Consider the following 25,353-nt stretch of genomic DNA (forward strand, 5'->3'; position numbering starts at 1 on the left):
TCCTAAATCTCTTTTTATAATCGTTCACCATTTTGAACGCTCTTTTCCTGGAAAATGGAAGTTATCTTTGCATTGCGTTCACTGCACTATGATCATAGCGGTTGTCTTTTTGGAGTTGGTTTACCGACCAAACCACTGACATAGGTACCCCGTAGGTCAGAGGAGAGTGGTCCTGACAGTGAAACCGTGCGGCTTATTAATCAAAAAGTATATTATCCCATCAGAAATGTGTAATTTTGTAATCTTTTCATTAAGTACTACCCCAAAATAGCTCGGAATTAGAGCCGAATGAATTGGAGGAATTCTCCATCTCGCGGTTGGGAAGTTGGTGTTTTAAAATAATGAGAGGGGGGAGGGGGGGGGGGGGGGGGGATGAATGGAGATGTTGTGGTCTATATATAATCTCTCCTGTTGTGAAGGGCTATTACGATATAGTGCGTTCTGTGTTTAAAATCAATTTAAGCTCATCCATGAGATGCAGACAGAAATAACATGCGGCAAATCAAAGATGAATCTTTATTAAAAAAAATCGGTCACCTAGATTTTTCTTCTAAATTAAGATGAGTGGACTCTTGTCAGTTATAGAGCCCCCTGTTGTCAACACAGTTTGTTAAAAACATTCATTTCTGCATGTATATACTGTTTTGACCCGCAACTATCCTGCAAATTTTACGGAAATATATTCTGGGGTTATTCGAGGTCAATTTCATTTGCCCCAAAAATCATATTGTTTATTTATAACAGAAATTTGATCACTTCGTGAAAGTCCAAATATTATCAAAATACCTAGAGAGGAAAGGTTATTACGATTTTATAGGGGCGCAGACGGGTAGGTGTCCCGGCCCCCATCCGATTTATGCCTCCCACTGAATGTACCTCCCATGACCATGACTGCTTAATGATATTCAAGCATACCTACTCTCAAAGCGAATGATTTTTGAAGGGTCAAGAAAAAATATACAGTATTACGCATAGTAATGATGAATGGAGTAAAATGACAAAGATTATTTAACGATAATATACCATGATTACCGTACGTTTATAGTCATATATGTGTCAGATGAGAATGGAGAAGGCTATATAGAAAAGGCGCAAATAAGAAATTAAACATTCTCTTTAAAAAAAAATCATTAGAAATGTTATGCTTGTGAAAGTTTACCCCCCACTCAAGATTGGTAAGTAGAGAAGGGGCAATATCGAATATTGAATTGAATATTCTCCAAAAAAAATGAAAAGAGACTTTATCAGAGGGGAACTCAATGCTACTAACAAATGACATGTTTTTCGTAACTCAAAAAAAAAAAATCATATTTTATCAGAGATTCTATTAATTTTCCCGTTCACATGATATCTTTTTAAATTTGAGTAGAAAGTTTTCAGTCTATGTATAGTTCTACGGTTCAGGTGATATGTCATCGTAGTATTCGGAAAATTAAGAGTTTAGATGAAAAGTTAATTTCAAGGATATTGACATCAGTTCACCTTTGAGTAAATGACAGACCGATCATCAACGGATGTAACACATATGCGATATAAACAGTCACACACACAGACCGATCATATGCTATTGTTAATAACGTACACTGTAAAAAAAAATATTGGGTAAAATTTTTACCACCACGAGGGTAAGTATGTGTCCAACCAGTTGGGGGCAGTTTTTACCCAATGCGGGTAGGTTAAAAAATAACTTGGCAACATTTTCATCTCACTGGATAAATAAAAATGCCCCAAAGAAATTCCCAGTGTTTACTCAATATTTTTTTAGAGTGTAATAGCTTTGATCGGTCTGGAGTCGGTTTGGTCGGTGTGACTGTGTTATGGCGGTGAATCAATCTGGAATCAAAGTGGAAGATAGCTAGTGAATATTATCTCAAATCCTGGTCAACTTTTTGACTTATTGTTCGATTTTTTTCTGTCTAAAAGGATTATCCTAAGAAAACTATTGGTAACGTTCCTCATAAAAACGTGCTGGCAAAGCGTGCCCTTTATTGAAAAGTTCCACAAACGGAAATAATTAAAGTTCATTTGTATTCGAGTGGACAAAGGAAGAAAATACTATTTACAATTGATTTCGCTGTCAAAGTTTGACCCACAAAACGGAAAGACCACAGATACGGAGTCAGGAGTGGTGGCGGTTAAAATTGAATAATGTATTGCACACTATGTATAAAACGGACTGTTGGAAATCAATTGGAGGGATCTCTACTTGCGAATTGAATTTCACGCATTATGATCTTGACGACAGATTATTGCTAATTCCATGTGTGTTGTCAACCTCTGCAGACAATTCAGTCATTTCAGCGTGTAAAGGAAAGATATCTTCATCCTATTGCATATATCTAATATATACAGCTTTAAAGGGAAAGGTTTTAATGAGGTTCTCTCTTAATTTCAAATGATTTGCACCAACTTAAATATAATTTTTCATGATCAATACAGTGCTAAATTTGATATTTGCCGATTGGAGTTGTATCTAAAATGGCAATTTTATGGAGGTCATGAAAATTATGAAGATATTTCGAGTGCAGAATTATAATATTCATTTTTTGTCAGTTTTACCGTAGATGCCATCTTTCCCACAAAAGTGATTAAAAAAATAATAATTTTGTTAGATGATGATATCATGAAATACCACACTTTTGTATTGGCTGGTTCTAATGCAACACTCATGGTGACACTTGGATCTTTTCTTCTGTTATTATTACACGTTGATGATGGTTGGTGTACCATTGAGATGGTGAGATGAAGAAATTGAAGTACAGTGGCAAACCGACCTTTTGCATTGAAATTGAAAAACGGGAACATGAAATTTTATATCAAAAGGGTTATAAAAACAAAGGCCGGTAGGCCTACGGGGCGTGTAAACTCAATAAGTCAAATTTGATCCAGACTGAGATGTGCTGAATGTATGAAATCACAGACTACAATTCTGGGTATGAATATGATTGGCAGTATAATAGTGCACATCAGATTACGATGATTGATAATACATCTGCTCAACAATAACCTATTCAGAATGTATACAGAGAATTCTTTTATCATTGCTGAGTGTTTGCAACATCGCTCAAACATGAAAACGTCACCACGAATAATGGTCCACAAATCAAAAGTTATGTCATTGTATTTCCTCAAAATATATTTGACAATAATAGATTAATTTTAAGTAATAATCTTGGTATTGTTATCATTACTTCTACTACTACTACTACTACCACCACCACTACTACTACTACTACTACTACTACTACTACTACTACAATCATCATTATTAATATTATTATAATTATTGTTGTTTTTATTATTATTCTCCAATTTAAAATGAAAGCGCCTGCAAGAAGGCAGAATTCAAAGCTCCGTGTAAATAAGTCTTTGGTATGATTTGGCAGGGGTTCAAACCCAAGACCTCCGTTCATTAGTAATAATAATAATGGTATTATTAGGCATCAAAACATTTTGGCAGCCAATGGCTGAATTAGGCGGGCACTCTACCACTCTGCCACCAAACATAAACATTATGATATTCAGGTTCAAAATATATCACTAAACATCACTAATTTCATATATAAGTATATTATAGTCTATATTTACATTATCACTTGTAAAACATTACTTTTCAAATGTGAATTGGATATTACACTTGAAGTGACACAGAGAGTCAGAGGGTATTGTCTGCCTATTCAATGATGAAGCTAAAACGACAGCTTTATGAAAGGCATCCCTCCCGGTATTCATATACCTGACATGCTATTTATTAATCATAATGATCACCCTGGCTAAAAGTTGAACGTACTTCATCCTACCACAGAGACAGAATAAAGTTTCCATATTGTCATATAACTCAAATCTCCCTGATCATATCTAATCAATATAACTGATTTGAACCTGGCATTTACCGTAATTTCAATAACAGTCATTAAGATGGACAGTAATAATGGTATTTTAATTTAGGTTTAGTACAAGGCAGTGTAAATGCAGTATAATCATTTTCTAAAATTGTTTGTTGCACGTTTTGAAGACTCTTGTATCAATTTCAATAAAACATTCAATTGATGTCTGGATTTCAGTTCTTTGAAAAAAGTGAAATTATTTGTTTATTCAAATATATATTCCATGAGAAGTGTCTTCTGCAAAGTACAAAACTTTAGAAAAAAATGTACAAAACTTTAGAAAAAAATGTTAACCGATTGAAAAAATTCAAAATAAGGACTGTCATTATGAGCAATATCCATGCATAAAATTACAGCCTCTGACGAATATCGTCGATTATGATAAAACGAATTTACTATGCAGATATCGATATATTTTTAAAAGGTATGCATGGTATACGTTGGTATGTATGATGAAAGAATCTGATTAAAAAGATGGCGACGAGGACGATGATGATGATGACAATGAAGGTAAGGATGATGATGATGTTGATCATGGTCATTGATAATAATATAAGAGCTGAAAATGTTTACTTTACCCTTGTGAATTTGAATAAACTGTAGGAAAACGTACTGCAAGGCTAACGAATTGACTAAATTGGGATGTACATCATGGCAGGTGTATGGTGGGTGATGATCAGATACTCGTTGACATCAGGAAATATAATAATATTGGGACGTTTTCTCAGGAGTTTATTCTATACGGTCCCTGGGCAATCAAGAGCCATACTTTTCAAGTTTGTGTTTTATTTTAAAGGAAAGAGCGTATTGAATATTTGGAGTTAATGCAGGTATACTGGTCAGGAATAAGGGGAGATCCCCCCCCCATAAAAATAGTACCTGTATCCTATTAATGATATAAAATAAATTGATTGCTCCGTTCAACACTGATGCAATTTAATGTTCTGTTGGTCGGAATCTTGTCTGCTGTGCAAACCCGTCACACGAGTTAAGGGTCTGAATGTGCAGCCTACTCATACCTTATGTACTGAAGTCCCTCTCACTAGATTGAAACAAGTTTTGTCTGTGCTATATATGTATAGTCTTTGCGTTGATACACTCTTATTGATCAATATTTCAATCAGGGTCTTTGGCTGCAGACTAGTTATAATCTAATATTAGATCAAATCATATTTTCTTAGGAACCCCTGTTTTGGGGGTATTTTTGCTTTATGTTAGCTGTCTCCTCTTTTCATATATTTCCACGATCCGAGTGGGGATATATAATTATGATTAACATATTGTTTAAATGATGTTAAATAGAAGCCATATTGATGTCAGGGGGGTGTTTCATCATAATTTTGGTCCGACAAGTTGTCAGATCTGACAACTTTCCTTGAATTTGATTGGCTGAGAGACAATGCTTCTATGGTAACAGTATTATAAGACATGACTTGTCGGATAAAACGTCCAACAAACCCTTTCATGAAACGCTCCCCAGGCCTATATAGTCGATGAATGTAACATATATTAAAGGGTTAAGCTTTCTCCGATTTGAAAATAATTGCATCTAAATGACCAGAGTCAAGTTCATCGAGTAAAACGTAGATTTTTCACCCCCCCCAAAAAAAAATCGATAACATATGGCTAAATTTTAAAGTTTGCCAATATTTTGTGAAAAACTGATGTGATTGCATGTCCCAACTTTCCTTTTTCTTATGTTACTTGAAATCATAACTATTTCATATTTTGAAATGATGTGATATGATATGTGTATGGTAGGAAAACACTCTCGGAGAGTCATTAACGATCATATTGCTATGTCACAAATTCATGAAAATACGCCAATGAGCAGTATTATGGGAATAAACTATCTAAACAGCGGATCCAATCAAATCGTTAAAAGAATCAAGTAAATTGTAAGGACAGATTCCAAGTTATCTTACTCACTAAATTAACAGCTGATTGAAAATTTCCCTTCTCTTATCATCACACGTTTTACTCATACTCGAGACAAATATTGTCTCGGGATTACACACAATTATGTTGAACAGGTGCCATGTTAGGCAAGCATAAAGCTTATTTGCCTATGATTCGTTGTCGATCATAGTGTTCGGCTGTTCGGATTATGAATATGATTTTTTTTAATGTAATGACTATCTTGAAGTTGGGTCATTTCGAAACGGGTGAGTCAGTAATGTCCAAGAGATCTCACTGGTAAATTTGTGTAAAGTCGGGCTATAGACGTTTATTGTCAGATATCGATCATCATCTATATGATTTCTTTATTCAATGACCCAACAAAGGTCATTATATATGAATAATGACATCATCAGAGACGAATTTTTCGATAAGAAGCGCTGGATTTCTTTCATGTGCTTGTCCTAGCCTTCCTATTGCTTATGGTATATAAAACATACACACACAGCCTCCAACAGGCATGACAAGCCTTATATCTGATAAATTACAGAATCTGAAAATGTCCTTTGTCATGGCAGAACCACTTTGTCTTCAAATTTGATTTTACATGTTTGTTTTTATCCACCACTGTGAACCCCCTTTCTTCGAGTTTTGACAAGTGATCGACGTTTCTTACAGTATCTTATTCTGTCGCTATAATTATGAGCCATAATAAGACCTGACAAAGCACCGCATGGAGCAATTCCAATGCAATTGTTCCAAACGATTTTAGTCCAGGATAGTTTTATTGCTCCTGACACTCTTATTTTCCCCGCCATATTATGACATGCACACAGCTTGATTGAACCAGACGAGAACATTTACAGAAAAATCGACCACAAGTTAAACTGTTTAAAAGGTTTGTTTCTTCTGAACGCCCTCCTCGAGATACCTGTGTCCGTCAAAATAATGATGATTAGAATGATGACATCACCTGGTCGACTGCCTGCCCCTTTACACAGCATCTAGCTTCCTGTGTTCAACTTGGAAATCTGTGAGCCAATGCCCGAGGGATTGCTGAACTTGATGTCACAAGTCATACCAATGAACTGACTCCAGACCGATCAAAGCTATTACATTATTACCAATGACATACCATTAGTCGTCTTGAAATCGATTTCGTTGGTGTGACCATAGCATGACTAGACGGCCGAAAACGATTCAATTAAGAATCGTTTTGGTCCTGTTTTAGGATGATGAGTGAATGTGACGACTCCTCGCAAATATGCAAAAAGTGAAATTGGTGGGGTTGTATAATAATTGCATTAAAGTTCCTGAATATGATGCATAATTGTCCATACACAACGATAAAAATAAAGATAATAATGATGATGATAATAACAATAATATACAGTTTGGAAAAAAAAGTTTATACGGACGTTTTAAAGCGTCTGACAAAACTCAAATACACACACACGCTAAGAAAGAAGTTCTTTCTTTTTAAGTTTCTGTATACTTTATATCGTACAAAGTTTTAGTTTTTATTTTAGTTTATTATCGTAATGACTGAATGAGAAAGTGTTTGCCCTAAATAATATGTTAATGGTGTAGATGATTATGAAATTAAAACGTGACTGACGGGCCAATGTTTTTTTGAAGATCTCTACTTCTGATTTCTATTTGAATATATGATTTTTTTACAAAGCGTACTATTTCACATTATTTTTCCTCTAATATTGCTCGATATATTCAATTTCGCATGATGTAGAATTATTCACTTTGAAATTGATAATCTGTATGAAATTTTTCTGATAGTGGCAAACATATAAATTTTACGTGTCTAAACGAAAACGTTTTTTTTCTTTTATCGCCTTGAAATATAGGGGGTTTCCCTTTCTTCATGTTCTACAATATAAACTTGTGATACCCATGCTTAAATAGGAAGTCATTGATTATGATTGGACGTGTGGTCAACTTTAAAACAAAACACAAAAATTGAATTTTAGAATTTCGGATCGTCCAGGATAGGACAACGTCATATTGACGTCATCATGATAGGTAAGATGATCATGCAAGACTTTGGTTTGGACGCGAACCTGAGAAATTTGTTGAAATTTTAAATGGAAATAAATTGGTATCGTACATTTTCTAGGATTCTGGTTCATCATCGCAGCAGGTGTGTTTACCGCGGGCAACTTACCTTCTAGAAAATGACGGTTCTTGAGTGGAAAAGGTGCACACGTTTCTATAAGTAATCGGAAATGTACAATCCATGACAATGAACGATGTAACTACATCCCGTATCATTTGCTTTTATTTTGTCTTCAATTTTGTATAACCTATTTTTTCTTTTTCAATTTATCTTTAAGGAAAACAGAAAACGTATGCCTCTTATCGATGTACGTGGCCGTACGCAGTGGGGGAGGTGGGGGGGGGGGGGCGAGGACGATGCTTCCCTCCTCCCCCGAGGATTTTTTTTTGGAACTTTCATTTTTATTGAATTAAAAGGAATACACGGAAACTTTGCAAGAAATCCTTCAATTTCACTCAGTTAGGGAAAGCAAAAACGCCCCCCCCCCAAAAAAAATGTTCGTACGGCCATGCTCGGTATCTCTCAAAATACTTCAAATTAAAAGTGATATGCCATTACATTCATCATCTCCTTGCTTCATACTTCCCCCACACCTTTTATATTCATCCCCTTCTTTCTCTCTCTTTCTCTCTCTGATTGATCCGAATGATTTCAATTCATTCAACAAACACTATAAGCCACAGATCACCTGTTCGAAACCTAAATTACTTAGTTCGAAACAAATGGAAAAGAGGAAATCTGAGCCAAACTTGAAATTAGGAATAACCTAGAACCGAAATCTAGTTGCAAAACGGGTTAGATCCACCATTCTGAAATTTTTTTTTTTTATTCTCCCATATTTCAATATTTTCATGTGAAACTAGATTTTCATGAAACCCTACCATACTTAAAAATTAGATTTGGTATTAAAAAGTCTGCTTGTTTTCATATAAAAAAAATTCTGTCAAAACATACCTTTGTGGATCTAGCCCCCTTTTCAAGCAAACAGAAATGAATCTAACCCGTTTTGTAATGGGAATTTCAGCTTTTCTTTAGTATCATTTTATAGAGCTATGAAAATCTTTGCATCGGGACAACATAATCAAATTTGATTTAAAAAATTTGATCTATCCCCTTTTGCAAATGAGCTCTTTATTACGTAGAAGAGAGTGTTCAGGCAATTTCTTTTTGCCTTGTGATATGAACCAATCTGTTTGTAAATGCATTATTTTCCAGGAAAGAAAACATTTCAAAATTTGAATTCCAGCTAAAATTTGGTTATCGAAAAAATGCCCCACCAATATAGTAGTAAGAATATTGAAGTGATTTTTGTCTCGGAATCGATTTCTCCATACTGGGAAACGATTCTCTTAAAAAAGTGTAAATCATTAACCATGCAGAAGGAGGTTTTAATTCAGCCTTTTGATTTTCCATCTTGAGATATAAATGATCAAATAAACTTTTTTCCCCACTGTTCCTGTTTCTTGATAATGTTATGAAATATTTTTAAAATGAATCGGGAAATTCCCAGCCAACATAGCTGCAATGTGTAAATAAATCATATAAATCTCTTTTATCTGTCTTTTTCTAATTTATTTTTTTTCTAAATCAAATTTCTATTTCATTCATAACATTAATCGTACTGACAAATTGCACATGATTCATTAAAACGTATCCTCGCATTGATTCAAATATGAAAAGAAATACCGTAATCCCAATTCTTATATTAGTCATGCAGTTAATTCTCCCATTAGAAACTAAAAGATCTTCCTCCGCTTTAACCAATCAAACTTTGATATTGATATTCAGGTTGACATGTCCACGCTAAACGCGTTGCCAGCAAATGGAATAGAACTTGCAATGATGGGACCGTTTAAAGGGATGATGTCATTGTTGCTCTGTATAAAATGCAAAATAGTCGACCATACGGAAAACTTCGTTTCTACTGGATTAAATATTTGGGTAAAATGAATAAAAAATAAAGTTTACGTACATGCATTCGAACCTTGATCAGGGACCATCCTACAAAAATATACTTCCGTGCGTTCTTTAGTACTGCATAGTTTGATGGAGAAAAGGTATTATAGGTATATAAGTATAATTGTTCCAAATGTACAGTATCCGAATTGATGAGATTCTGAGTAAATTTACGAACTGTAAAGAGAGTCATAAATTATTGAACTATAACGGGTTCGAGTCCAAGATCACTATGGTTTGGCAAACATTGCCCATTGTATCACATAAATGGGTAATGCCTTTAAGTGAATCGAGTCTGGATATTGCATCGATTTAACCTGTCACGTTAGAAGGCATGGAACATTCGTCACACTTAATGGAGTCTATTCAGTTATATTTATCATCTCGATCGACATAAGATGATCGGCCGATTGTATGATAATGTTCTTTCATTTTGGTTATTGGTCTGATGCGACACGTGCTGAATCACCGTGTAAAGTACACAAGTAATATCGAGTGACCAAATATAAAACAGCCTTGGTCTTCAGGGGCGCCTTGTTACAGGGCAGATAAAAAAGGTCGTTACCACTCGCCAGGAACGTTTGCCGTAAAAAAAATACATATATTGGCAACCAAAAGAAAAGACAAAATAAATTAACAAAAATCAATCATCCCTCCTTTGACACCATTGCGGGGGTACACTTTCTATTGTCTATTTTCTCCAAAAATGTCCACCTTTATTTTTTGCTTCAGGGATAGGGGCCTGGGGTTTTTCCTCTATATGGTAATGGTGACAAAATGAGTGCATCTGGGCTTTTGCTGCACCCATCGCTTTTAAACTCCCCCTGTCAAAACAATATTCTTAAGGGGAATGATTTAAGAAGGGTGGGCGTTTCTCTTTCAGGGACATGAACCACAACTGATGTTTTAGCCCCCCCCAAAAAAAAAAAAATAGAGGAGGGGGGAAGCATCTGTTTCAATTTCTTGCCCAAATTTGCTCACTTTTTTGCTTATGAACTAGGCACTTTTATACCATGGACCTAAAATGTCCATGTATAAACTAACAGGCTGTGTACAAATTCTATTAGCATAATAGAGATATCATAAAACCAAGTTTTGGCAAGTAACCAAATTCCACTTGTCCAATTTTATTTCATACTGTGTTGTCATCTTAACCAAAATAGCCACAACTCTTCGCAATGATTTTTTTTAGTAGGGCCCAATACAAATGTTTCAGCTAAATCTGAATGCTTCATGGACTGTTTTGATTTCATGCTGTTTGAGCAAACTGTATATTGAAAGTCAATGAACTTACGAGATAACATGGTAGCGTGAGGCCAAATTCGTACCCATGATTTTAAATGACTTCAACAAATTTCCCCCAGTATTGATTAACCTTTCATGCGTACATGTGCGTATTATACATTTTCTATATTTTCACTATTTGACATAGAACAAGTAAATTCTAATGTTTGGTTCAATCAGGAATCTATCTCACGTCCATGAATGAATGAATTCAACACATTAAATTTGTTGAACTGAGATTGTAAAAGGATATACACTGGTGATAAGTTAGTCAATCAATTTATATTTCAGGTTCATTATTCTATGAATGGTAACTGGGAAACTATTCTCATCTGACGAGTCGTAATTTGTTACGATAATAAATGGAGTACACATCCTCTTGGCATTTGATGTCAGCGTTACAATTTATTTAGGCTCCCAATATAGGTATGCTAGTTTCGTTTCCACTTTTAGCTGAAAATGTGGGCGATCTTCAAGGAGTAACATTTAAGGGCATGTCCGTGGGAATATGGATGCATGGCAGAACAGAATTATTACTGTAGTTGTCAAGTAAAGCACGTTGACATGTATCAAAATAATGTTCTATTTTGCGAAATATCGATCATTTATTTTTATAGCTGAATTGTATGTTGTTGACTTTTGCTGAATGTCAACCAAATGTGATGTTATTTTTGGTCATATTCCCTATTCTTGTTTTCAAATGTTTTTCATTTATGATTGTGATTTCAATTTATCAATTTTTATATAATTTTGTTGTATTTTGTGCGTGGATTCAATGTAGTTGTTTTTCATCTTTCTATTAATTGATTTACATATCTATAACTTTTTAGGAGAACGTGTGTGATGTATATTGACTTGAAACAATGTGCAATTCGGTCGAACCATTTGGTGATCGTGATTTTTTTCACAGAAGCTTTGATAAGTTGGGAGCCAGAAAGTCCTACACAGTCTCAAATCTCATATACAGTTTTGGGGTCCTTTTGTAACTGAACATAATACAGCTGTGTTCTTGGTGTCGATGTAACATCCAATCAGAGAGGAATGCATCATTCTGAGTTGGGATGAAAGATGATATTTTAGACAGAGATGGAGGAGGAGGAGGAAATGGGAGGGATAGATGAGTCAGACTAATGACAGGGGTCATTGACCGAATAGATGAGAAGTGATGGACCAGTCCAGTTGACCACCATATTGTCTCTTATAACAAGATTACCAGACAGGGAATATATTGCTGTAATGAACAACATATCACACCATAGTATTGGAAAAAAAGAAATATGGGCTATGAATTTGGAAAGGGCTGCTGACGGAATGGGTTTGTATTAATGAATTAAGGGACTCATTTTGTTAGGGCATGACGCAACGCTGTTTTGAACTTGGCCTATACATTTAGCTTTAAAGTTTAAGGATGGAGACATATGGCCAGTTGATTAATTGGAGTTTTTGTTAGGCAGGGGTGGCGGTACATGATGTGAAAAAAAAGAGAGGAAACAAAATTTGAAACGGAAGAAAGAGAGAAAGAAATGAATTAAGGACAACATAAGAGTGTAAGGGATCTTAAATCTCTCAATATGATATATTGAGTTAAGTCATCTTTCCGCTATTAACCTGTAGGTGCCTCCCCTAGGTAGGGTTTCATTGCCACCATTATATTGTTTTGGGGTTATATTATTATGTCACTGTGTAATTTCGCATTGCATATTATCTAATGCGATTATTTTTGTAATTATTTATCATATGTTTTATATTGTTCTTTGTACCAACAGCCGGAATATGATTTTTATGCCTATGTAATTTCTTTTTATTTTGAGCATGACAATAAATTTAGAATATTTAAATACCCTATTATTAGGTTAGCTAACAGCTCGCATTCAAATGAAATGGAATAAAACATTCCTTATTGTTCTTTTAAATCTTCACCAGGATACAGATTTAAGTATAACTCCCCTCGTCGCCAATGTGAATGACGACGCTCCAAGAGATACAGTACTGCGATCACGACCACCATCAGAAATCGCAAATCTCCTCAACGACCTACTAAATGACGTCATTTCTAGTGATTCGACATCGTTATCTTCCGCATCATCATCGCTTTCAAGCGAACCTTTATTTTGGGGGAGGAGCTTCAGCGATGCCCGTCTCTTAGGTGACGTAGTCAGCGACCAAGGTGACGATGTCCAGACTGTCAACGATGACGGTATGATAGCTGGTCGGACTATGGCAGCCAATACTCGTACAAGATATCGCCCAGGATTTCGACGTGCGTCTGATGTGTATGGCATAGACATGGCACCTGCTACTGCCAAATACATCACATTTACCAATGCTTGTGAGTATATTGCTTCTATTCGTATCAATATAGAATTTCTTAAGCAGGTCTGAGATTACGATAAATGTTTGGAAAAATAGGAAGGTGCTAAGCGCGCAAGCACTACAAAAAACAAACTATTTTGATATAGTAATAAACAAACTATTTAGATATAGTAATATTATATCAATGGATTCCATATATACTGTCTAATCTAATCCATTTCAAAACAAAAGATGTAATAGTTAGAGATAAACATAAACATGATAGAGTTACAGTTAGATGGAGATAAGTTATGGGTCAGATATTTAATAAGATTCACAGAAAATTATGATGATGAAAAGTATGACTTAAAATTTGTCATCTTTGTCAAAACAGACGATACCGATCAGTATGCCTTGGGTTTCTCGGAATCCATTAAAGGGTCAGTATGATAAAGATCATTTTACTGCTACCTATAAGCAAATACATTCTGCGAGTATTTTCAAGGATGAAATAGTAAATTGTCAATTCATTCGAAGAAGACGAAGGATATTTCATAAACGGAATCATTAAAAGCAATAAACCAGAATAAATCGTCGAATTCAGTTAATTAATAAAGTAATTAAATTAATCATTCTAAAATTCAATACGATTTCATGACTACACATTAGATGGTTTCATTCTAACCATGTTGATAATTATTAACAACACAAATAGATTATGATAGAGGAAAGATAGATCAAAATAAAAATAAATCAGATAAAATACATAATTAATACTCAAAGAAAAACGGTTTGATCAATTTAATTACATTATAAATCTGCTCTTTAATTTTCTTTTAAAATCAGTAAATTATAATCATATTTCAAACCATTATATGTATTTGCATTCTGTATTTCCTGGAAAATCCTTTTGAATAAACACAAAAATTATATACATAAAATGAATGGAAACTGTTTGAATTTTTAAGCCAAAGTTCATTCAACGAAGTCCGTATCATTTTCTTTATTTTCAATTTATATCATTTTCTTCATTTACCTCACCTAAGTTTTAAACATTCTTCTATGGAAGAAACAAACCTCTACCTGGCCAAGAAATTATTCTAATGAATTTGTGGTCACCTATCAACATACAAGTACACTAATGCATTGATCATATGATATCCCACTGATTGTTTGCAGTGAAACCACCCTTACCAAATTGACCCCTTAAATTCCAGGAAAGTATGATAATATTGACATTTTCTAGGATTTCATTCTCAGTGATTCTGCGATATAGATGCTTTAGTATTAAAAGGGAATCCGTGAATATATTTTATTCCCTGTTTTGTGTCTTTTTTTCGCTTCCACATCTTGACAAATAGACAAAACGGTTTCTTTTGAAATGATTTGTATTGCTTTCTGCACGTCTCTTGCTCATAAAAAGTAAACCACAAAAATGATGTTGAAAAAAGTAATAATTGTTGCCAAAAATTTGCCGGAAAACCGACTACATGCAGGGCAGAAATTTGAGAAGGATTTAAAGTTTTACATGAGGATTAAAATGAAAAATGCGCATATATCACAGTATACAAGAGTAAATTCAGATATCATACAGGTAAATGAACCATTCACCAAGCAATGTTACATTTTTATTCAATACCACGAATGATATTCATTTTTATTATGTTGCTTTAAAACTTAAATTTGATACTTTGCCACGATAGCAATACGGATCAGCAGCCAAATTACGTTGATATGAGAATGCGAGGTAGTGATCATAAATTATAATTTGATACTTTTCATTCGATGAAACCTGAGACGAGAAACAAGTTTGACTGCAAAGTTCTCTACTGTTAGCATTACAACGATATGCCATACACTGTAAAAAAAATATTGGGCAAAATTTTAACCAGCACGAGGGTAATTATGTGTCTAACCAATTTGGGGCAGTACAGTGTATTTTACCCAATGCAGGAAGCATATTGTCCAGTACGGTTAAAATAAAAAAAGCAGCAATTACTGTAGAATGAGCAAAATTTTCATCACACTGGATAAATAAAAATGCCCAAAAGAATGCCCAACGTTGGTTGGATACATTACCCTCATGGAGCATTTTTACCCAATATCTTTTAGAGTGTACTATTGTAGGATATAGCGAGCCTATTTTGACACCATTCCTGTTTTGCGATGTATTACAATAACAGGACCTTTTGAGAATATTGAATAGGATATTTATTTTAAAATGTACAAAAGTCTTCAAAACACAGTGGGAAAGAAAGATCAATCTATTATTCTCTTCCTCGTGGACCATATTTTCACACTGGTATTGGAGAGGTGTGTTCCAAACTTGAAAGTTCGTTCCAAGTTCAGTTTTATTTTCATTTTGGTTCATCCATTCTTTAAACCTGTTTACATGAAACCTTGCGTGTTTAATTACGACATGTTTATCACTGCAAACTGCCAATAGGTGTATTTTCCTGATATTTTGATAACGGGGTATAATAAAGAGGTGAAGTGCGTGGGCTCTGCATCAGACTTTGAAAGATATCTAATTTAAGACCAATAATCTCAGACAATGAATGAGATTTTATTTTTCTTTTGCCATCCGTGCATTCTAAATTTCTTGATATAAGTCGTCATACAATTTGATGTGGCAAAAGGGCTTGCAGGACCTAACTAGAATATTTAGCTAGGTCAGAGCTGTACCCAGAATCACTTTGCTAATATATCGATGACTCATTATTATTTGCACAAGCATGTAACACACATTACATGCTTCTCTTCAAATGAATTCTTTCGTGAATATATCTCCATGCATGCCTGAGATGACTGGAACTGGTAGAATACAGATTCGGATTGACAAGTTAGAGTGAATGAAATGGTAGATGGATGAAGAGAGAGACGGAGGGGGGGGGGTATACTTGTCATTATACTAGGGTCAAATTTTGGAATCGAGACGAAGATTTCGGTGGATTTCTATTTTTTTAGAGTACATATTGATTATGTAATTTCGGGGGTATTACACAGCAAAAACTGTGGTGTTAACCGGTGTACATAGAGGACCACACCAGTTTTTACAGTGTACCTACCTTCGCACCAAAATTACTTTTTTTTTTTGGGGGGGGGGGGCTCCCGCCACGAACTCTGAAAATGTCGGATTGCATCGATTTGTCCCACAAAATAAATACTTATTTACCGCAGTTAATGAACACACCTGCGTTTACAAATTTGTGGTTGACAAGAATGTGAAGTTTGGACTTTAGACCCGAAAGTGTTTCTCTATTTCTCTAAATGTCTTTTTTTGTTTTCCTTCTCTTCACTTTGAGCTCCTTTAATACTACAAATACTGTTCTTTATCTACAATGCTGTTTGCGGAACAATTAAATACAATGCTTCTAATGTTATGATGAAAAAACTGTGATTATAAAGTTTGCAGTGAACGAAACACTTCGCATACCTGAAATTCTTACAGAGGTTATATTTATTCACCGACAGTAATTGATTAAAAACTAAGAATGGGATATGTACTGCTTATATACAGATATTTCAATATCAAGACATCTGAATGACGTAGTGAAAGAAAATTACTAGGCTTTCAAGTGCGTTTGGGACGATTGATATTTCAAATAAATCAAAGATAACAGGCATACAGAAAAGTGAATTGAAATGCTCCAAAAACAGAATGTATAGTACCTATCTTCATCAGAAAATAATATCATCATAGTTGGGGATATATTAATTGCATCACATTGATATGAAATGGGGAAAATATCCTTCTTAGGAAAATAAGAGAATGTTGTTTTCGGTGACGCAGAGAGAGAGAGAGAGAGCCTGTATGCCGGACCGTTCATGCCATAATCCGTCATTCATTTACAACCTGAACCACTACATCATGTGCACTATGCCCGGATAAGATAAATAAAAAATACATAAATAAACCATAAACGAGTACATGGAAATGATTGTACGGTCTAAAACGTCACTAGCTTAATGAGCCCAAAACTTTGAGGGGCCAAAACATGGCTTATGGGGCCAAACTTGAATTACAGAAATACGCTGCCGTTGAGCAAAAACTGTGTCCTTTTTTATACAAATATCTCATTTTTGACCGATTTTACATAATATTCAGATAGTAGTACCAAACTCTCACCCATTTTCCTTTCCCTTTTTCTTTGTTAGTCGTAAATAAATGTCCCAAAGCCCCCTCCCCCCGACGTTGATAATTATCCAAAGCTTAATATTACCCATCAATTATTATTTATAGTCCATGTATCGATGTAAACTTTTCTGATGAGTTGACGAATAATTTTCAAGTGTTATTCTTAATGTATTTTGATTATCTCGGTTTAGTGATCAATTTTTCCTATGGGTTTCAAACTTCATGATAGAGAATTAGTTTTGAGCCATTTTAATGATGCTACTGAGATATCGGCCTTTTGCAAACAAGAAATCTAGTTCCAACTATGGAGGAGTAAGTAATCCACCCTCATATTCTTGTAGAATTGCATTGTCATGCTCTAAAACGAATTTCGAAGAAATGCAGCTAGAAATTATAGGGATAAAATAAAGCCAAACAAAACAGAAGAATACATTATCTTCAGCTCCCTTTCTTGCATTCTTTAATTAGGTTTAGTAACCATAGCAACGTTACGTCCACGCGCCACCTCCTGTCACTCAAAGTAATAGATCTACTTCAGACCACAAAATGTCAGTTGATGCTTTTTGACAACTTGTCCTTTGCGTTTTTATCAAAGCCCAGCAACCAACACTGAAATCTACAATGTTTATCTAACAGCTATTCGTTCATTCAAACTCTATCTTGATTGACAAAAAGAATTCCAACACTCTCTTGTATCAACATAACTGGAGTCATTTCATCTCACATTCCTCGTAGTTTTGATTGACAGGAGACTTTTCCAAACTTTTATTCAATTTTCGAATTTCCCGTATGTCTTCGACGGGTTTCAATGTCAAGTATAATCATTATGGAGACATAGAATCAATATGTGATGAAAACCCGCCGAGTTTGTTGTTCTTGGAATATCTTTTTGAAATGCACAACAAATGTGTATGTCTTGTCATATTACGGGATTTAATATAAAATTGTATGACGTATGTGGCACTGTGAAAGTTAAAGCGTTGTAAATACATTCCTGCCATTTAAGGTCCACTCACTTGCTGACGTAGCTTAATAACAAGAACTAATATAACAAGACAAGCTCAAAATATTTACCTAAAAATAAAATGGTCCAAAATAACTCACAGAAAGGAATTTGTGTTGCAGATAAAAAGAGAATAAAGAACTCTGACTGCAAAGACATGATTGAACCAACTTTTTAAAAACTGAAAAAAAGTAATAAAACATGGATATTCTTCCCTGGAGGGACTTATAGATACCTCTTTTGTATGTATCTGTCATTTGAAATCATTTTGAAAAATTACCTTTTTTTAATGCTGCCAGTGGATGCAAACTTTCTCAGATGGATCAATAAAGAATTTAATCAAATCAAGTCTAATCGGTAAGACAAGATACTTTATTCTTTTCCAACATGTCAAAGCACAATATTTAAGTTGTTACTCAAACATTTTCTTTGATTTTTCTGGGCAAAAATGAACATTATATTTGGTTCGAAATATATGCCTCTATTTTGAACTGAGACCCCGAGCACTATGAAGGTTAAATGAATGTACGAATATCGTGTCGAAATAAGGATGTTGTTTGATTACCTACGTAGTGAAAGGATTATGAATACCATACTCCGTAAACCATATATAAGCAGGAAATTAAAGATTTTAATGCTCTACCGAGGTAAAAAAAACAACAACAACAATATAGGTTAATTCAATGGGCGGCACCCCCTATCGTCTGGTTTTGTTTCTATTCCTATCGTTGAATATGAACATCATAATGATTATATTATTCTTAATAATCCAGACGGGGCTGAATTTAAATTAGATATCCGTTTTTCGAGACCTTTTGCTCCTATCGGATGTAGTTTAGAGGAAATTTAGTACAACAGGGGGCACAGGCGTGCGTTGGTCCAAACATCAGGTAGGGGCCGGGGGATTGTCATCTTGCCTTGACTATAAACTTCTGGAAGTATCCAGCGTACCGTCCTAATCTATGTCAACTATTTCAATAAAGATATCAATTTCATAACGAATTTGGCAAACAAAATTTGTCTTGCCTGATCCCGTGATACCCCGTGAAGACGAGATTACATTGCATTGGAATTAAAATATCATCCCTTAAATACTACGCCTGAGAAGCTTGAATACCCTGAATATTATGGTAATGACTCCTAAATCACATTTTGTCGGCTTAACTGCAATATCGCAACTTAGTTTTGTACTTTTTAGAAAAGGATTTTAAAGTCACTTAGCGATTTCTGACAAATCTTACTTCTTTTGCAATAAAATAGGTTCCCGGGTATCCGTTTTAACATCGCTCTAAATAATTATTGTCCACATTAATCATTCCCGCCTCTTTCCCACCCCAATCATTAATAAAGATTATAAATCGCTACCCCGGCAAAAATGAGACATAATGAAATTGGCAATCATCCGAATTACTAAGCAAGTACCAGTGAATTTATTTATTACTGTACGAAACGCTTTTAATTGCAAGGGATTTAGTCCGTCATACTTGATAGCAAATCTTTAGAACGGCTCATAAACGATAACCTTACATTACCTTACATTGATTACTGTAGTGCGTCTTGGGGAAGCAGTGCAAAAATACATTTAGATAAGATACAAAAACTTCAAAATAAATATGCCAGGATGCTTTTGAAAAAAGATTATAATACATCACAAATTTCTTTGTTGCAGTCACTGAAGTGGCAATCAGTAGATCAGCGTATAAAATATCAGTATTGTGTTTTTGTATATAAAATAATGAATAATTTAGTTCCAAATTATTTAAAACCTTTAGTATGTAAACGGCCCGTGAAATACAGGACACGGTTTTCTTTGCGATGCCCCCTTCAGCTTCCCAAAGCTATAGTTAGAACTGAATATAAAAGAAAACCTTTCGCATATTTCGGACCCAAATTATTTAATGCACTTCCTTCAAATTTACAAGCCTGTACCTCCTTGTTAGTTTTTAAAAAATTATGCAAAGCCTTTCATACGAATTGATGAAGAGCGAAATAATATTCCATTGATTTACAATGCCTTGTTCTTGTATGTTTAAATTGTCACTTCCCACTCTTAATTTTTTTTATGTTAATTGTTTCTGATGTTTATTAAATAGTTTGTATTTTGTATTTTTGACGTTGATTGTTTTTTGATGATATATTTTATAGTTATCTTGACATGTATTTTAAACTGCAGGGCGCCTTTGTAAAGCAGTTTTAAGAACTGAACAGGCCTACCCTGCAGTATAAAATAAATAAAACAAAATAAAGAATAAATAAATATAAATGATAAATAAATAAAAATCCATTCTATTGAATACTGGTATTTTTGTAAAATATTTTGAGCTTCTGTTATTTAAAAATAAAATAATAATGCCAATTGAGGTTAATTTAACTTAAGATTATTAGGTAAAATTGAGCAAATACGATGATTTGTAATCCCTGCATCGGTGTGGAATTTTAAACTTCCAATTAAGGGAGGGGTTGAGGTGCAAAACTCCCAATGAAATTAAAGAATGAAGAAGGAAAACGGGGTTGTTTGACTTTGGATGACAGTATTTTTTTGAATGTTTTTCTTAGCATTTATATAATTCACAGACTAAAAGATTTTCGTGAAATGAAAAAAAAACAACAACCCACAATGGATGTAGTATTTAACTTTAATACATGCACAAAAGTTTCACACCTATTTGGGGTTCATAACAATCGGATAAATTTCTCACAAATATTAGAAAAATACGGGGAGATCTAGATAATCATCTTTGACAAAAGAGAATGACGGTAGTTAATCTTTATTAACAATTAATCAATTAAGAGGACTTCCCTTTTAAACTGGAAAGTTTGACAGAATAGAGCGCTTGTGGTAAGAGGTCGATTCACCACATTAATCATTATGATGCTGTGAGTACAATAATGTCATATATGACATATTGATGAATAATGATATAAAGTTGGAGCGATGAACAAAAGAAGTTAGAAAACTTTTTATTGCCCCACAAATCAACCAAGTTTACAGTAAAATTTTCATACAAAATTGATTCTCATTTAGAAACATGAAACATGTGATCAGAAAAGAACTACAAGAAAATAATCTTACAAAATTACTTTTAAATTATCAGGCTCATCTATATGTTTGATATGTTACGTCTGTTTAGGGTTTGTAAGTTTTTGTTTAAATTATCTTTATTTGTATTAAATTCTGTTTGTATATTATTCATTTGAAAATGCTCTCTTTTCATGTTCTAGTATAATTTTGTATATTATGGCAGCATTTAGTAAGATATCAACGTTCTTGTTAGCTGTCTCAATATTCTATGTTATTGTATATACATGGATAGATTTTCAACTTGTAATTGTTTTCAATTTTGAATGAAATTAAATTGATATTGAATTGAAGAATCTGTTAGTCTTTGATGTATATTAAATGGTTTTCTTGCATTTGAACTTTCAGGATTTTCTGATTACATGGAGATAATTAGATATCTCGTTACATAAAACAGCACTTATTTACAATAAGATGAATGTGTTCTGATGTTTCTTTTCTATCTTGTAGCATATGGTAAATGCGGAGTGCGTCCGCCTGTCCTACCGGGGGTTCACCGTATAGCAGCAGGAAGTGATGCGGTTGATCGATGGCCTTGGCAGGTTATGCTTCTTAATGCTACAACAAGAGAACCATTCTGCGGAGGCACTCTCATCACCAACGAACACGTCTTGACTGCAGCTCATTGCTTCCATGGGTAAGACTGTCTGTTATCATGATGACTTAAAAGAAATGAACACACTTTTCAAAACTCAGTGTGAAATAATTTAAAGCCACAAATGATAAAAAAAATTGTCTAACAGTCTCTATTGTCCAACACAAAAATACCCGAATATCAATCATCGCTCTATCTCATCAAATATGCTTGAGGCATTCTGGAATATTCTTATCACGCAATGAAGTTCCTTAGAGAAAAGAATAACTAAAGGACTGAATGTACATGTAAATTCTCTTACAATTTTTCTTATATAATATAACAAGTCAAACACTAATTTTACTTGCTCTTAATTCCTACCTTCTCCAACGTCGTTATCACCACCATCTCATCATCATCATCATCATCATCATCATCATCACCATCAACATCATCATCATCATCATCATCACCATCATCATCACCATCATCACCATCATCACCATCATCATCATCATCATCATCATCATTATCATTATCATCATCATCATCATTATCATCATCATCATCTTCATCATCACCACCACCATCATCATCATCACCACCACCACCACCATCATCATCGCCACCACCACAACCATGATGATCATCATCATTATAATCACATAGATATTGAATAACAAGATCATCATCATCATAGCCCAGTCGTCATAATCATTTCATTTTTTCTGGTAGTGGTAATTAGAATATCTTAATCTGATCATTGTTTCTGCCGCGACCATCACAAACAATCAATTTTTTTGCATAATGTTGATTACAATTTTGATAATAGCCTGCTAAAAATCATTTTCAGAAATATACTTTCTATTGTAGTAACTATTTGATTGTTCCGGGCTAAATAATCTATGAAATTCAATTTGATGGGTTTTTTAATAAGAAATTGCAACTTATGTCTACAATTTTTCCCCCATCTATCCATTTCAGGAAGAACATCCATGACATCACCATCCGCATTGGCGAACATGAAATCTCGTACGATGACGGCTACGAACAGGACTTCGATATTGACTGCCTTCACGTCCATCGTAGGTTTGAAATCTCGTCCTATCGTCATGACATCGCACTCATTAAACTCGCCACCAACATCACCCATACCGTTCAGTTGAGTGATTACGTAAGACCAGCTTGCTTACCTGAGCCTATGGAGTTTGAAGAGGGCCATTCGTGTCACATCACTGGTTGGGGCTATAGGGGTAAGTGGGATTTGGTATTTCTACAGAAATCATGGTTCGGTTATGTTGTTTTATCATATATCATTTGTATTTAAACTGCCACATGAATATACCCTTTCTGAAACTGGCAGAAAATTGAGAACTTTTATCTTAGGTCAAATACTTTCTCTTCCATCAATATTTATTTGTCTTATGTATGTATTCTCCAAAGAAAGTACACTGGAATTAAATTATTCAAAATATACAAGTCGTTATTTGCCATACCAAAGTAAGAGAACAAATCAATTAAGAGCTCAATTAGACCAATAATAATTTCATAATACATTAAAAAATGAAAGTGTCTAATAATAAGGCAGCTGTAAATTATTCTGGGTATCTGCCTTATTAATAATGTCCATACATCTCTCTAGAGTTTTGATTTTATTCAAAGTAATTGATTGCAACTTTCATATTTACCGGAGTGTTATGTAGGCTCTAGTTTAGATATATCTCCAATACTGCTGATTATAATCTATTATAATTCTTTGATGAAACTGGGTTTGGTTAAATTGCTTGATCTTACAGAGCCTCTGATTTGTCCTCCTCTCATTTGTGTTGTATAGGATATGTTGACTGGTACCTGAACACCAGACCTGATACTCTACAGGAAGCAACAGTGCCACTACACACCAACAGAGAATGTAAGGATGCTTATGGTACTCGGGTCAAAGCCAAGATGGTCTGCGCTGGTTCGCGGCTCCATGGGCAACGAGCAGACACCTGTAAGGGGGACAGTGGGGGACCGTTGGTATGTCAGGCCAGCGAGACCGGTCCTTATAAACTGTGGGGAATCACATCATGGGGAGAGAACACAGTCTGTGATCCTAACCCAAGGATGTGGAAACCAGGAGTTTATACAAGAGTAGAGAGATACCTGAGATGGATCCAGAGGAAGTTGAGATCTAGGAAATGCTGGTGAGATGGGAGTTTTACGAGGGTGATGCTGGAACAGGGGGATTACTTCATATACCATAAACCCTGGTAGCAGTGTCTCAGTGTGGTCTCTGTAGTTTCTGATACGAGTCTGAAACAGAGGTCTAAATGTTGGTTAGATAGCTTTAAGTCTGGATGATGCTGCTGTAACAAGGAGATCAAAGACCACTACACCCATGACACCGAATGGCAGTTAACCGTGTAAAGTTGGTTTTCTCAAAGTGTGCATCCTCTGTCTTCTGAGGTGACTTTGAAGCAGAGGTCCATCTAGGAAATGCTAGTGAGATGGGTTTGACAAAGGTGATGCTGGAACAGGGAGTTTTATCTCAAAGACCACATTCCCAGATGGCCGTTAGCCATATTGAGTTGGTTTTCTTAAAGGCTGTCCTCTGACATGACATTGAAGCCGAGGTCTAGGTGACGGTGAGATGACAATCATGACCTGTCTACACGATGATGCTGAGACTTTGAGGGCTGGAAGGACTTTCGAGTCTAGAAAGAGGAGATGATTCAGGAAATAACGATCTAAGATAGAAACTTTATCATTGGATAGTTTTAATTGAATAGTTTTCTTCAAGGATAATCCTTGTAACAATTGAAATCACAATGCTGGTTGTGAATACTGGAAAAAGAGAGGGTCTCAGAGTTTTGCAGTGTTCTCAAAAATCACTGCTGATTGGAATCCCTCTGTGCTGCAAGGTTAAAACTCACAACACATCGATCATCAGTAACTTTGAGAGTTGAAGACTCTTTATGTTGAAATCACGAAATAAAAAGTAAATGGAATATGGTATTCCTCCGGTAAGCAAATGAATGAAGTATAATTTACATTAAATATTGAAAGGAAAGGAGCCTCCATCACGATTTTTTTCTGCTGAGCAATAAAAAATATATCAAGTTGGCAATCTAAAAAAGACTAGGCTTGGTTTGTATGTCTCGCACTAGTACTTGATCTTGAAATTATGA

The 25,353-nt window shown here is 34.7% G+C and overlaps 1 protein-coding gene across 1 annotated transcript in view; it reads left to right on the forward strand.

The window, feature by feature from the left end:
- The window catches only part of LOC121432090 (chymotrypsinogen B-like), a 26,454-nt gene extending 1,601 nt beyond the window's left edge, over positions 1-24,853 (forward strand). The window contains exons 2-5 of the mRNA XM_041629938.1: positions 13,021-13,426; positions 22,060-22,246; positions 23,168-23,436; positions 24,018-24,853. Of these exons, the coding sequence (XP_041485872.1) occupies positions 13,021-13,426; positions 22,060-22,246; positions 23,168-23,436; positions 24,018-24,373 (1,218 nt within the window). The 3' untranslated portion in view covers positions 24,374-24,853. The remainder of the gene's footprint in view (positions 1-13,020; positions 13,427-22,059; positions 22,247-23,167; positions 23,437-24,017) is intronic.
- Positions 24,854-25,353: the final 500 nt, after the last annotated feature.

Source organism: Lytechinus variegatus, chromosome 18, assembly GCF_018143015.1.
Source record: "Lytechinus variegatus isolate NC3 chromosome 18, Lvar_3.0, whole genome shotgun sequence".
Classification (NCBI taxonomy): Eukaryota; Metazoa; Echinodermata; class Echinoidea; order Temnopleuroida; family Toxopneustidae; genus Lytechinus; species Lytechinus variegatus.